We start from the raw sequence: 13,734 nt of genomic DNA on the forward strand, positions 1-13,734 counted from the left end.
TATATATATATATATATATATATATATATATATATATAAAATCATGTGTATACATGCTAAACCTAAGTCCATTTAGCATTGTTTATATACATGTCGTCAAGGCTTGCCACTTGAGATTAGACATCCTATATGGGAGATTCCCATTCTCTCCATAATATATTTTCTTCTTTTGTATTCGTTATTTGATAATTTCATTCAATGCATTTTCATCATATTCATGACCTCCCTCCAACCCCACCAAGATCAATCACTACTCCCAATCTACTCAACTCTGTGTCCAATCTTTTTAAAAATTCAAGAACAGCTTGTGCTGCCCATGTACTCTCAGATATATGGTCTTCAGTGCAAGATGGTCAACCCATCAGGGGCTATACCTTAGAGAAAAGTGATTCCTCTTCTTTCAGTAGTTACCAACTACCAGGACCTTCTTTTAAAGAGATGAAGCTTTGGTTCTATGTCACCACTCTATGTTGAAATTTGGTGTAGGCTATGTCTATACAGGTTTTGTTCAGACTATCTCAAAGCTGTGAATTCACACGTGCAACTGCCCTTCTGTATACACTAAGACTACTGTTTCTTGTAGCCAGCCCTAGCCTATAGTTCTTACATTCTTAGTTTTGTGGGCCCTTGAAGATTATCCAGCTCTTGATTATGTTTCTTCTGCTTTTGTATCACAGATATAGGGAATACTGCTATCAGATACTTCTACGATAGATTGAGAAACTCAAACTGTCTTTCTTACCACAGCATATGGAAAGCTCCTGAAACTTGAGTCAAAATAAACATTTCATCTTCTCAATTGCTTTGTCCATACATTTTTGTTAGAGAGACATACAGAAATGATACACTTCTACTTATTTTTCTTCTTTTCTTTTAAATTAGATTCTACATATGACAGAAACCATGGGATACTGGTATTCTGAGTTTGGTTTATTTTGATTTATGTGATGATGTCCAGTTACATGAATTTCCTGAAAATGAAATAATTTAGTTTTAACATGAGATAAAACTAATATAGTGAGATTAATTGTGTAACATTCCAAAACAGAGAAGCTGAACACCCCACGGCTGAGGCAGTAAAGTGATACATACCAAAGGCTAATGTAAAGAGTGACCAGAATGATCAGTAAACAGAGTCAAGGCTTGTGGTTATTGTGTACACTAGTATATGACAAATGAGCAAATAATAGTCATAGACCAATAATGCAGGGGATTTTTTTAAGCAAAGCAAACAATTAACAAAAAGATCTGGGCAATTCAAGGGTATATCTACAAAACACTCCTACACCCAGGGCTCAGTCAACATTGCAAAAGAGGGGGGTGAAAATTTGTAAGATTCAGAGGAAGAGGAATTTTTCTGGGAAAGTGTGGCTCCTAGTAATGTCAGAAGCTGCATTCATAAAATTTGATCAACATGACTGCCTAAACATGAGCTGAACAAGAATGACACCAATAGACATCTCAAAGTAGATTAAAGAAAGAATGCACAGCCTCAGCCCTACACAAAGAACTACAGGTAATTAAAGAATTCTGAAAGTAGGAAAAATAGTCTTCTCTAAGGATAGCCCCAATTGGTTATCCAATACCAAATCATCGGATCTGAAATATACATAAAGATAACATCATGCAGTCTGAAAAGATTATATTTAAGAACATACATGTGTATACATATACATACATAAATGTAACAGAAATTCAGAGTCAATTAGTTTGAAAGACAGTAAGGAGGTATAAGAGAGTTTGCCAGGATAAAATGAAAGATAAATTGTGTAATTATATTATGATCTCAAAAATACAATAGATAACAATAAATATCTTGGTAATTCTACTTAGGAGACATAATATATTTTCATCTTTTTATTTATTTATTATATTTGTGTTTTAATTTTACATATCAGCCATGGGTTCCCCTGTCCTCCCTCCTCCAGCCCCCACCCCCACCTTCACCCCAGTCCTTCCCCTCCATTCCCATCTCCTTCAGGGCCAAGACTCCCCTGGAGATTTCAACTCAACCTCATAGATTCAGTACAAGCAGGTCCAGTCCCCACCTTCCAGGCTGAGCAAAGTGTCCCCGCATATGTCCCAGGTTCCAAACACCCAGCTCATGTACTAAGGACAGGTCTGGGTCCCACTGCCTGGGTGTCTCCCAAACAGTTCAAGCTATTCAATTGTCTTACTTATCCAGAGGGCCTGATCCAGTTGGGGACTCCACAACTTTTGGTTAATAATTCATGTGTTTCCATTAGTTTGGCTATTTGTGCTTTTTCCAATCTTGGTCTCAACAATTCACACTCTTACAGTCCCTCCTCTTTCTCCACAATTGGACTCCTGGAGCTCCACCTGAGGCCTGGCCGAGGACCTCTGCATCCACTTCCATCAGTTTTTGGATGAGAGTTCTAGCCCAACAGGGTATTTGGCCATCTGATCACCAGACTAGGTCAGTTTGGGCTTTCTCTTGACCATTGCCAGTATTCTACAGTGGAGGTATCATTGTGGATTTCTGGGGACCTCTCTAGCACTTTGCATCTTCCTGTTCTCATGTGGTCTTCTGTAGTGGGTAGCCATTCCAGACTTGGCCTGGAAGTTCCAACCCCCATGAGGCTTCGGTAATCATCATGCCTAGAAGGTAGGGCTAAGAGAGGATGCTGAAGATTCAGGAATAAGAGAAGGGGCCTCTCTTGGTTCCAGGACCCTGGACACTGGAGGTAGACCAAGCAGAATTCTCCAGAGAACACCGCCGGACTGTGCCATACCTTTCCCAGACCCTGCAACCTATCCCTTCATTGGTAAGTTACCCCACAAAATAAACCTCCTTTTTAACTACATGGAGTAGCCTTAATAATTTCACCAATGGTCTTCATTTCTCATGGTCTGTTATTCCTTGTTCACCCTTTCTGTTCTTGATCCAGCTGGGATCTCCTGCTCCCCGAAGCTCTCTTTCCATCAAACATTGCCCTCATCCAGATTGTTCATGTAGATCTCATCCATTTCTCTGTAATTGGGCGATGGCTGTGTCTTTCTTAGGGTCCTTTTTTCTAGGTAGCCTCCTTGGAGTTGTGAGTAGGAGTCTAGTCATCTTTGTTTTACATCTAGTATCCTCCTATGAGTGAGTACATACCATGTTTGTCTTTCTGAGTCTGGATTACCTCACTCAGGATGATTTTTTTCTAGATCCATCCTGCAAACCTCATGATGTCATTGTTTTCTCTGCTGAGTAGTACTCTGTTGTGTATATGTACCACATTTTCTTTATCCATTCTTCAGATGAAGGGCATCTAGGTTGTTTCAAGGTTCTGGCTATTACAAACAATGCTGATATGAACATTGCTGAGCAATTTCATATGGAGAAAAAAAAAACAGGATAGCCAAAAGAATCCTGTACAATAAAACAACCTTTGGAGGCATCATGATCCCCGACCTCAAGATTTACTATAGAGCTACAGTAATAAAACCAGCTTGGCAATGGCATAAAAACTGACATGTGGATCAATGGAATCAAATTGAAGACCCTGACATTAACCTGCACACCTATGAACATATAATTTTTGACAAAGAAGCCAAAAATGTACAATGGAAAAAAGAAAGCATCTTCAACAAATGGCGCTGGCATAACTGGATGTCAATGTGTAGAAGGCTGCAAATAGATCCATGTCTGTCACCATGCACAAAACTTAAGTTCAAGTGGATCAAAGATCTCAACATAAATCCAGTTACTATGAATCTGATAGAAGAGAAAGTAGGAAGTACTCTTGAATGCATTGGCACGGGAGATCACTTTCTAAACATAACACCAGTAGCACAGACACTGAGAGAAACAATCAATCAATGGGACCTGTTGAAACTGAGAAGCTTTTGTAGAGCAAAGGACACTGTCAACAAGACAAAGCGACAGCCTACAGAATGGGAAAAGGTCTTCACCAACCCTACATCTGACAGAGGGCTGATATCCAGAATATATAAAGAACTCAAGAAATTAGACATCAAAATGCCCAACAGTCCAATTAAGAAATGGGCTATAGAACTAAACAGAGAATTCTCAACAGATGAAGCTCAAATGGCTGAAAGACATTTAAGGAATTGCTCAACATCCCTATTCATCAGGGAAATGCAAATCAAAATGACTCTGAGATACCACCTTACACCTGTCAGAATGGCTAAGATCAAAAACACTGAAGACAGCTTATGCCAGAGAATATGGAGTAAGGGGAACTCTCCTCCACTGCTGGTGGGAATGCAAGCTTGTACAGCCACTTTGGAAATCAATATGGCGCTTCCTTAGAAAATTGGGAATCCATCTCCCCCAAGACTCAGCTATATCACTCTTGGGCATATACCCAAGGAATGCTCAATCATACCATAAGGGCATTTGCTCAGCTATTTTCCTCTTTATACTCAAAGATTAGTGCATCTGTCAACCCTCATCAGAAAATTTCTTTTTTGTGGTAAATGGTAATTAAAATAGAAACTCACAACTGGTCAATATTCATAAAATAAGAAACTGAAGAATGCTCAACCCTAAATGTAATATCTATATCACGTCCCTTCACCTTGAGGCTCAGGGAAATATCAAAAAAGAGACAGGGAAAGATTGTAAAAGCCAAATAAAATAGTTTTGTACAGCCAAACATTTTCCAGACATGCCAACACCACTACACAATGAACTCACAGTGTTTTTACTACATACATAAGCTCTACAAAATATCAAGCCAAAGAAAGTCCTAGCATGGGTGGGGAAAAGATTCATTAAGTAATACCTTTAGCTATGGTATCATCAACATATGATAGTAGCTAGGGGAAAAATTTCCCTTATCTTTGGAGATGAGGTTCCTAATAGACTTTCATTGTTCCAGTAGATAGTCCTATACACATTTACACTGACACTATTAAGTGTTTATTAACTTTGCATTTTTTTAAAAAAAGTGACTCATTAATAGCCATAACCTGGAAACAACCTAGATGTCCTTCAACTGAAGAATGGATAAAGACAATATGGTACATATACACAATGGAGTACTACTCAGCAGAGAAAAACAATGACATCATGAGGTTTGCAGGCAAATGGATGGATCTAGAAAAAATCATCCTGAGTGAGGTAACCCAGACTCAGAAGGACAAACACAATATGTACTCACTCATAGGAGGATGCTAGGTGTAAAAAAAAGATGACTAGACTGCTACACAACTCCAGAGAGGCTACCTAGAAAACGGGACCCTAGGAAAGACCCAAGGATCACCCAATGACAGAGAAATGGATAAGATCTACATGAACAACCTGGACGACAGTGGGAGTAATGAAGGGCAAGATTTGAGGGAAAGAAAGCTTAGGGGAGCAGGAGATCCCAGCTGGATTAAGGACAGAAAGGGAGAATGAGGAATAACATACATGATAAATGAAGACCACATGAGAACAGGAATAGGCAGAGTGCTCGAGAGGTCCCCAGAAATCCACAATGATACATCCTCTGTAGTCTGCTGGCAATGGTCGAGAGAAAGCCTGATCTGACCTAGTTTGATGATCAGATGGCCAAACACCCTAACAGTCGTCTTGGAACTCTCATCCAGCAACTGATGGAAGAGGATGCAGAGATCCTCAGCCAGGCCCCAGGTGGAGCTCCAGGTGTCCAACTGTTGAGAAAGAGGAGGGACTGCAAGAGCATGAATTGTTGAATCCAAGATTGCAAAAAGATCAGGGACAAATAGCCAAACGAATGGAAGCAAACAAATGAATTATGAACCAAAGGCTGTGGAGCCCCCAGCTGGATCAGGCCCTCTGGATAAGTGAGACAATTGAATAGCTTGAACTGTTTGGAAGGCACCCAGGCTGTGGGACCAGGATCTGTACTTAGTGCATGAGCTGGCTGTTTGAAACCTTGGGCTTACACAGGGACACTTTGCTCAGTCTGGAAGGAGGGGACAGGACCTGCCTGTACTGAATCTACCAGGTTTAAATGAATCCCCAGGGGTGCCTTGATCCTGGAGGACATGGTAATGGAGGGGAGGGGCTAGGGGAATGTAGGGGTGGGGGCAGGAGGGGGGAGGACAGGGGAACCCATGGCTGATGTATAAAATTTAAAACACATAATAATAAAGAAAAATGACTCATATAAATGAAAATAAGATGTGTTTGGAGAGAAAGGGAAGAAATTGGAGGGGAGGATATGGAAGCAGATTTGTGCAAACACATTATAGGCATGTATCAAATTCTCAAATAATAATTGTTTTAAAATCTAGGTGAGGCATCCTGTGAAAATGATTATCTGATCTTTTGTTTTCTAATCATTTGATCTTGGGTTTTTACTCACTTCTTCTTGAATGTACTATTCCTTTCTTTGGAATAACTTAAATTAACCTGAAGTCAATAGAAAATTATGGAAAGATATTCAGAGATAACAATCAAATTCCACAGCCAGAATGGTGATCAGTATATTACTAGTATACTGACCAAGTATCTAAGTAGGAACAGACCCACAAAAGCGGTGGGTAGTTTTAGATGATCTGTCAGTCCCTCAGGAAGGGATACTGAAATAACTGCTTTCTGAGTTCCACACTACTTCCTAAACATAAACCTAAAGCATGGTGATAAGGGAAAATAAACAAACAAGTTGTACACATTCCTATTTCATAGAAGCAGCAGAATTACCAAGGAATTTATTAAGAATGACAGTTATTGGAACCTAACCTCTAACCCTAATGAAAACATCCACAGAAATGAGTATCTAAAATCCTGCAGTTACTGTGATCTACCAAGTCCTCCCCCACATTTTAAAGTTTAAGAATTTCTGCATCAGAAAAATCTTCTATACTTTAAACACAAATAAGATAGAAAATGTTTTATTTTCTTTGTGCCCGTGCTTATTCACCATATCTTCTTGGCATTTGCCATTTCAGCCCAACTTTTAATGAATATTAACCTATTTCTACACTGTGCAAAGTTCTAAGAATGAAATAAAATTGTGTAGTTTTATTTATTCAGAATAATGTTCTACTTTCTACTACATGAATGGTCAAGTAAAATCATGAAATACATCTTATTTGAAGTACTTTTCCTAAGCTCTTATGTGCCATATAACTAGAATGCTAAAGGAATAACTTCAGAAGGAAAAGTGTAGGTAGGGTATAGTATAGCTGGAGAGCTTCTCTCCAGGTGCCACCAAGCCCCCACAGTCCCACAACCCACGTATAAAATAAACACACAGACACTTATATGATTTAAACTCTTGGCCATTAGCTCAGGCCTAGCATTGTCTAGCTCTGACTCTTATATTCAGCCCATTTCTATTAATCTATACTTTGCCACGTGGCTCATGGCTTACTGGTACCTTACATCTTGCTTGTCATTGCAGCAGCTGGCAAGTCTCTCTTCCTCCACCTTCACTTCCCCCAATTCTCTTCTCTGCTTGTCCCACCTATCTTTTTGCCTGGCTACTGGCCAATCAGTTTTTAATTTATTAACCAATCAGAGCAGCACATTCACAGCATAGAGAACATCCCATAGCACTTCCCCTTTTCTGTTTTTCAAAAAGGATGGTTTTAACTTTCACATAGTAAAATTACAGATAACAAAACAATTATCAAGTAAGAATTACAGTTACAATATCTAGTCTATTTATAATATCTAGTCTATTTGTATTTGACAAAATTAAAGAAGATATCCTATCCTATATTTGTGAGTCTAAGGTTTCATATCTAACTTATCTTTTATCATAACTAAGGAAAATTGTAACTATCTAGTTTCAACTACATCAAAGACCTAAGAAGGATATAATATTACCTGAGAAACGGGAGAAGGGTGAAGCTCTCTAGCTACAATATAGGGTCATAAAGCACATTTGAAAATGGAAACTTTACAGAAGACACAGTCACAGGTAAAATTATAGCTACATCACTTTTCTTAGGAGAAATGGTTCTACAGAACTTGATTTCTCTCTTTCTGGAAGACATAGATTTGTCTATAAAAAATACAAATCATCTAGAGTAGGCTTAGTCTCACAAGATTCAAATTAAATTCAGTCTCCAAACTTGTGTTTTTATTGCAGTATGTGTTTGTGGTAGGGTGTACAGGCACACACATATGAGGCTTCTGTGTACAGGTTAAAGGGCAACTTACACAAGCCCGTCTTATCGCTCTATCAGCAGGATGAGATTTGGTTTCATCACATTTCTTAACATTTTATTATTTATTTATTTATTTATTCATTCATTCATTTGTGTGTGTGTGTGTGTGTGTGTGTGTGTGTGTGTGTGTGTGTGTGTAGACACCAACATTCCATGGCTTGTATATGGAACTCAGAGATCAAAATATGGGAGTTAGTTCTCGCCTTCCACCGTGTAGAACCTAGGGGGTAAAATAAGATCATCAGGTATAGCTGTAAACACCTTTACCAACTTCACCATCTCACTGACTTGGAATCTGGTCATATTTTCAGGACTAGCAATAAAGGTATTCAGTCTAGTTGATATATAGTGAAGTTATTTAATAGGCCCAAAGAAGGATACTTAGTTTTCTGTCTCTTCTACCTTGTCCAGAAACTGCCTTTGTATTTGTATCCTATTCCCTGTATCTGGAATAAAAAGAGTTTTATGAAGGGCCAACAGAAGCCCCAATTTCTTCAAACATATTTTCTCCATGAAAATACTTACAATGAAAAACAACTCTATTCATTATTGTATGGCATTAATATTAGGACCTTTGTGCTGTCAGGTCTGAAGATACCATCACTGGTGAGTGATAACTTTCTCAAAATTATCCCAAACAACTAGTATTATACAAATATGCCAATTCCATATATAATAATATTGAATATGCTGTGTAATATTTACTTCATAGGCACATGAACTATGACTAACAGGTCATAGTAACAGTTTAACAGGAAATGAGTGTCCATTTCTTTTTTTAGCTAGGACTAACACTTAGATGCAACTTTCATGGACCCAGCTATACACTTGGGTAGAAACTATTGTCCACTCTTAAATCATACCCTAATATTGCTTAAGTATTTTCATAACTAGTCCCTCTCCTATACCTCCAAGGGTGAGACTACACTACAACAAAATTTCATAAACAATTTCTGGTTCAGATTCTGCTTCTGGGGAAGCCAGGAATACAAACTACATACCAAAACCTGGGATCTCGTCATTGAGGCACAGAAAATGACATAATTGTGAAGTTTTGACACAATTAAAACATAGTGCTTATGTTGTAGTACTAGAAATATGTACTATGGAGAGAGTGGGTATTCTGATGCACTAGAAATCATGTCAGTTTACTCTAGAAATTGATGTCCAAATAAATGAAACATCATAGAAAAAAAGCTATCCTATTGAAGAATTTCCTCAAGGCTTCTTTCACTTCCCTGTTCCTTAGGCTGTAGATAAAGGGGTTCAGCATTTGAGGGACAACAGAATACATTACAGAAGCCACTGCAGTCTTCCTGGATGAGTTCATAATAACAGATGCAATATATACCCCAAATCCTGTCCCATAGAACAAGGACACTACCAACAGGTGAGACCCACAGGTGGAAAAGGCTTTGTACTTTCCTTCTGATGATGGCATTCTCAGAACAGAGGACACGATGTGAACATAAGAAAAAATTATTCCAGAGAGAGGAACACCAACAAATATGCAGGATGAAAGATAGATCAGGATGTTATCAATGAGAGTATCAGAACAGGCCAATTTGAGGATCTGGGGAAGTTCGCAGAAGAAGCTTGGTATTTCCAGGTATGAGCAGAATGACAATCGTAGCACCATCAGGCTGTGCATCAAAGAATCTACAACACTAATGAGCAGGGACAATAAAATCAGCAGGACACAGAACCAGGGTTCCATGATGACTGTGTACCTCAAAGGGTGACAAATAGCCATATAACGGTCATAAGCCATTACTGCAAGAAGACAGTTTTCCATGCCACCAAAAATTAAAACAAAGCTCATTTGAGTGAGGCAGCCTCTGTATGTGATGTTCTGACTGTTTTCTTCTATGTTCAGCAGCATCTTTGGGATTGTGCTTGTGCTTAAACAGATGTCATTTAAGGACAGGTTGGAGAGAAATAAGTACATAGGGGTGTGCAGATGGGAGTCTGACCCTGCAATCAAGATGATGAGCAGGTTTCCCAGGATGGTGACCAGGTACATGGAAAAGAACAAGCTGGCAAGGACAGGCTGCAGTTCTGGGTCATCTGTCAATCCCAGAAGAAGGAATCCTGGAAAAGCTGTTTGGTTTCTCTTTTCCATGTTGTTAACGAATCTGATGGAGATCGCAATAGGTGAAAAGTTTGGATCAGAAGCAGCAGCCACATGTAAAATGTTGCTACAATACTACCCCTGAAGTTTGGAGTTATGGTTCAGTGGTTAAAGCACTGTCTGCACAAGCATCCATCCCAGAGTTCAGGCCCCCCAAAAATCCACATAAACACCAGGTTGCTAGCAGTCTACCTGTAATCCAGCTTCAGAAGTCTCTGGGTGTGTGTGTCCTTGGGAAATAAAAATCAACTTTAGGTACAAGGTCCTGGTCATGAAGAATCACCACTTCAGACTTTTTGAGAAAGATCATCACAGACTGCCCCCTAGAAGCATGCACGGCCCTAGGAGATTTAATCAAAGCTCTTCATTAGACTGGCACTTGTGGTTTTTGTTTTTTCATTTTAACCCCATGAGTGCACATCCTCAGAGACTGTATGAGAGTAGAGTTCATGTTATACACTTTATGACTCCAAGATCCTTCCTTCCAGTATTCAAATGCCTCATTTCCACTTCCTTCCATGTCACAGGCTTTTAGCATATACAATATAATTTTTTCTATTAATTTCCAAACTTACATCTTTCTATATGTTTGCCTCATACCATCAGCCTGACATAATTGTGCATTTTGAGGCATATCCAACATGTATGACTCTAACACATATATATGTTATTATATATTGTGATATTATAAAATATGTGATATTATAAAAATATAATCTTGTTATCCTTTGCTTTACATCTAGTAACCACTTATGAGTGTGTACATACCATGTTTGTCCTTCTGAGTCTGGGTTGCCTCACTCAGGATGATATTTTCTAGTTCCATCCACTTGCCTGCAAATTTCATGATGTTATTATTTTTTCACTGCTGAGTAGTACTCCATTGTGTATATTACCATATTTTTTTAATCCATTCTTTAGTTGAGGGACATCTAGGTTGTTTCCAGGTTCTGGGTATTACAAATAATCCTGATATGAACATAGTTGAACATGTGTCCTTGTGGTATGATTGAACATTCTTTAGGTATATGCCCAAGATGAGTATAGCTGGGTCCTGAGGAAGAGTGATTCCCAGTTTTCCCGTTGCTCCACATCCTCTCCAACATAAGCTGTTGTCAGTGATTTGATCTTAGCCATTGTGACAGGTGTAAGATGGTTTCTCAGGTTGTTTTGATTTGCATTTCCCTGATGACTATGGATGCTGAATAGTTCCTTAAATGTCTTTCAGCCATTTGAGATTCTTCTATTGAGAATTCTCTGTTTAGCTCTGTACCTCATTTTTAAATTGGGTTGTTTGATATTTTGCTATCTAATTTCTTGAATTCTGTAGCTAGAGTTTTCCTGCCTGGCCCAGTCAGGACAAATCTCTCTTACCCGCCAGTCCCACAATCGCTCAGACCCAACCAAGAAAGCACACAGAAACTTACATTGTTTACAAACTGTATGGCTGTGGCAGGCTTCTTGTTATCTACTTTTTCTATCTTAAATTAACCCATTTTTGCTTATCTATACTTTTCTGCTTATCTATACTTTGCCACATGGCTTGTGGCTTACCAGTGTCTTTACATGTTGCTTCTCATGGCGGCAGTAGGCGGTGTCTCTCCCTAGCCTCTACTTCCCAGAATTCTCTTCTCTCTTGTCCTGCCTATACTTCCTGCCTGGCCACTGGCCAATCAGAACTTTATTTACACAGAACGATATCCACAGCACTTCCCCTTTTCTTTTTTTTTTTTTTTTTAAGGACAGTTTTAACTTTTACATAGTAAAATTACATATAACAAAACAATTATCAAGCAAGAATTACAGGTACAATATTAAAGAGGATATCCTATCTATCTTATATTTGTGAGTCTAAGGTTTTATATCTAACTTATCTTTTATCATAACTGAGGAAATTATAACTATCTATTCTTCAACCACATCAAAGACCTCAGAAGGATATAATATTACCTGAGAACCAGGAGAAGGATGCAAGCAACTTTCAGGAGTCGCAGGGTAGACAGAGACAGCTGGCAGCCTGAACAGTCACCTAAAGTTCCTTTGTAAAGTTGGGGCATTTGTCTTCAGCCCACAGGGCTAGAGTCTCTTGGTCACTTCTCTCAGTGTCCTGTAGAATGTCTGGCAGTTTCCTCTGCGAAGCAGGAACCTGAAGGACCATTTTGTCAAGCAAAGTTCAGTGGTCACCTTTCTATGGGTCCTACATATCCAGTTGATCGAGCAGTCCAGGCAAGAACAGTTTCTTGCCCAAATGGCTATTTTTGCCAAGGTGAAGATAAACTCCATATGAAGTGTCTTCAATGCCCATCCTCCTCTCTGAAGTAAATCGGTGCTGCCAGGAGCAGACATGTCTCACTGTCCAGAAAGTCTAAATTTTAAAAGTATTTTAAATGCCATATTCTGTAGGTCTTTGAAGTATTTGAAGATTACCTATCTATCTGAAATATGTCTATGAATACCTAGAAGACTTAACTAACATGGCTACAAGTATGATTATCATAGATGACTAATTATTAATCTATTTTTAATTATCCATTACAATTTAAAATGAGCTATATGAACATAATACATTAAACATGAGTAGAAATATATACACAATATAACAAAATTAACTTTAAGTTTGTATCAATAGACTAAAATCTATACCAATGTAAAACATTTTAAACAAGTTGTTGTTCTTTAGAAGTAAGTTCCCTAATCTAAGCTTTCATCCTATTATATCTATATCATATCCCCCTTTCTTCCTTAGAAAGAGATCTCATTTATAATCAACCTGCTTTAAAGAAAAATATTGGTTTTTCTCTGTCCCACACTAGAGGGCTCTTCTGATTTGGGACACAAGAATCTCTTAACCTTTTCTTTTAGCAATATGTCTGGGTTTAGAGAAGGAGTGAGCCAATTCCATTTCCAAAGCCAGCTTGATAATTTTGGGAATTTGGGCATAGTTTCTTTTACTACTTCCTGCTGGAGGGGGATGCTGTATCTTATGGGAACACAAAGAAAATTTTAGGATTATAGAGTAGTCCATTAAGGTGAACCTCTGAGCCAGTTGCCTTGAAACCATTCTGGATGTCAGATCATCTGGGCCATGGTGTCATCGGAGACCTTTCTGGTGGTCTTGGCTGATCAAACCTGATGTATCCTAATCTGGAACAAATCCACAGCCTCTGGCTTTCTGTGGAAACAAAAGCAGAGACTCCTTTCCAAAGCAACATATCCTTATATCCAAATTTTGAAGTCAAGGTACCTTTAAAATTTACATATTTGTTTAACTCAACAGCTTTTATGATCAAATCTTTTTCTGTGGTTAAAAATCCCAAAGACAAGACAAACCAGATTCTCTGTGTAATATCCATCTTTGTAAGACTGAAACACCACTGTGGCTGTTGGCTCCGCCCACCTCAGCTTCCCAACATGGCGCTGGTACAGTTTACCGCCAGCTCTGGGTCTGGAGCCATGTGTACCAGCAACTATCAGAAGCAGTTCTATCA

The 13,734-nt window shown here is 38.7% G+C and overlaps 1 protein-coding gene across 1 annotated transcript; it reads right to left on the reverse strand.

Annotated features, from left to right (window-relative positions):
- Positions 1-9,298: 9,298 nt before the first annotated feature.
- Positions 9,299-10,252, reverse strand: LOC118587438 (olfactory receptor 7G2-like). The gene has a single exon (XM_036193399.1). The coding sequence runs from the start codon at positions 10,235-10,237 to the stop codon at positions 9,299-9,301; it is 939 nt and encodes a 312-aa protein (XP_036049292.1). The 5' UTR covers positions 10,238-10,252.
- Positions 10,253-13,734: the final 3,482 nt, after the last annotated feature.

This window comes from Onychomys torridus, chromosome 7 (assembly GCF_903995425.1).
Source record: "Onychomys torridus chromosome 7, mOncTor1.1, whole genome shotgun sequence".
NCBI classification, from domain to species: Eukaryota; Metazoa; Chordata; class Mammalia; order Rodentia; family Cricetidae; genus Onychomys; species Onychomys torridus.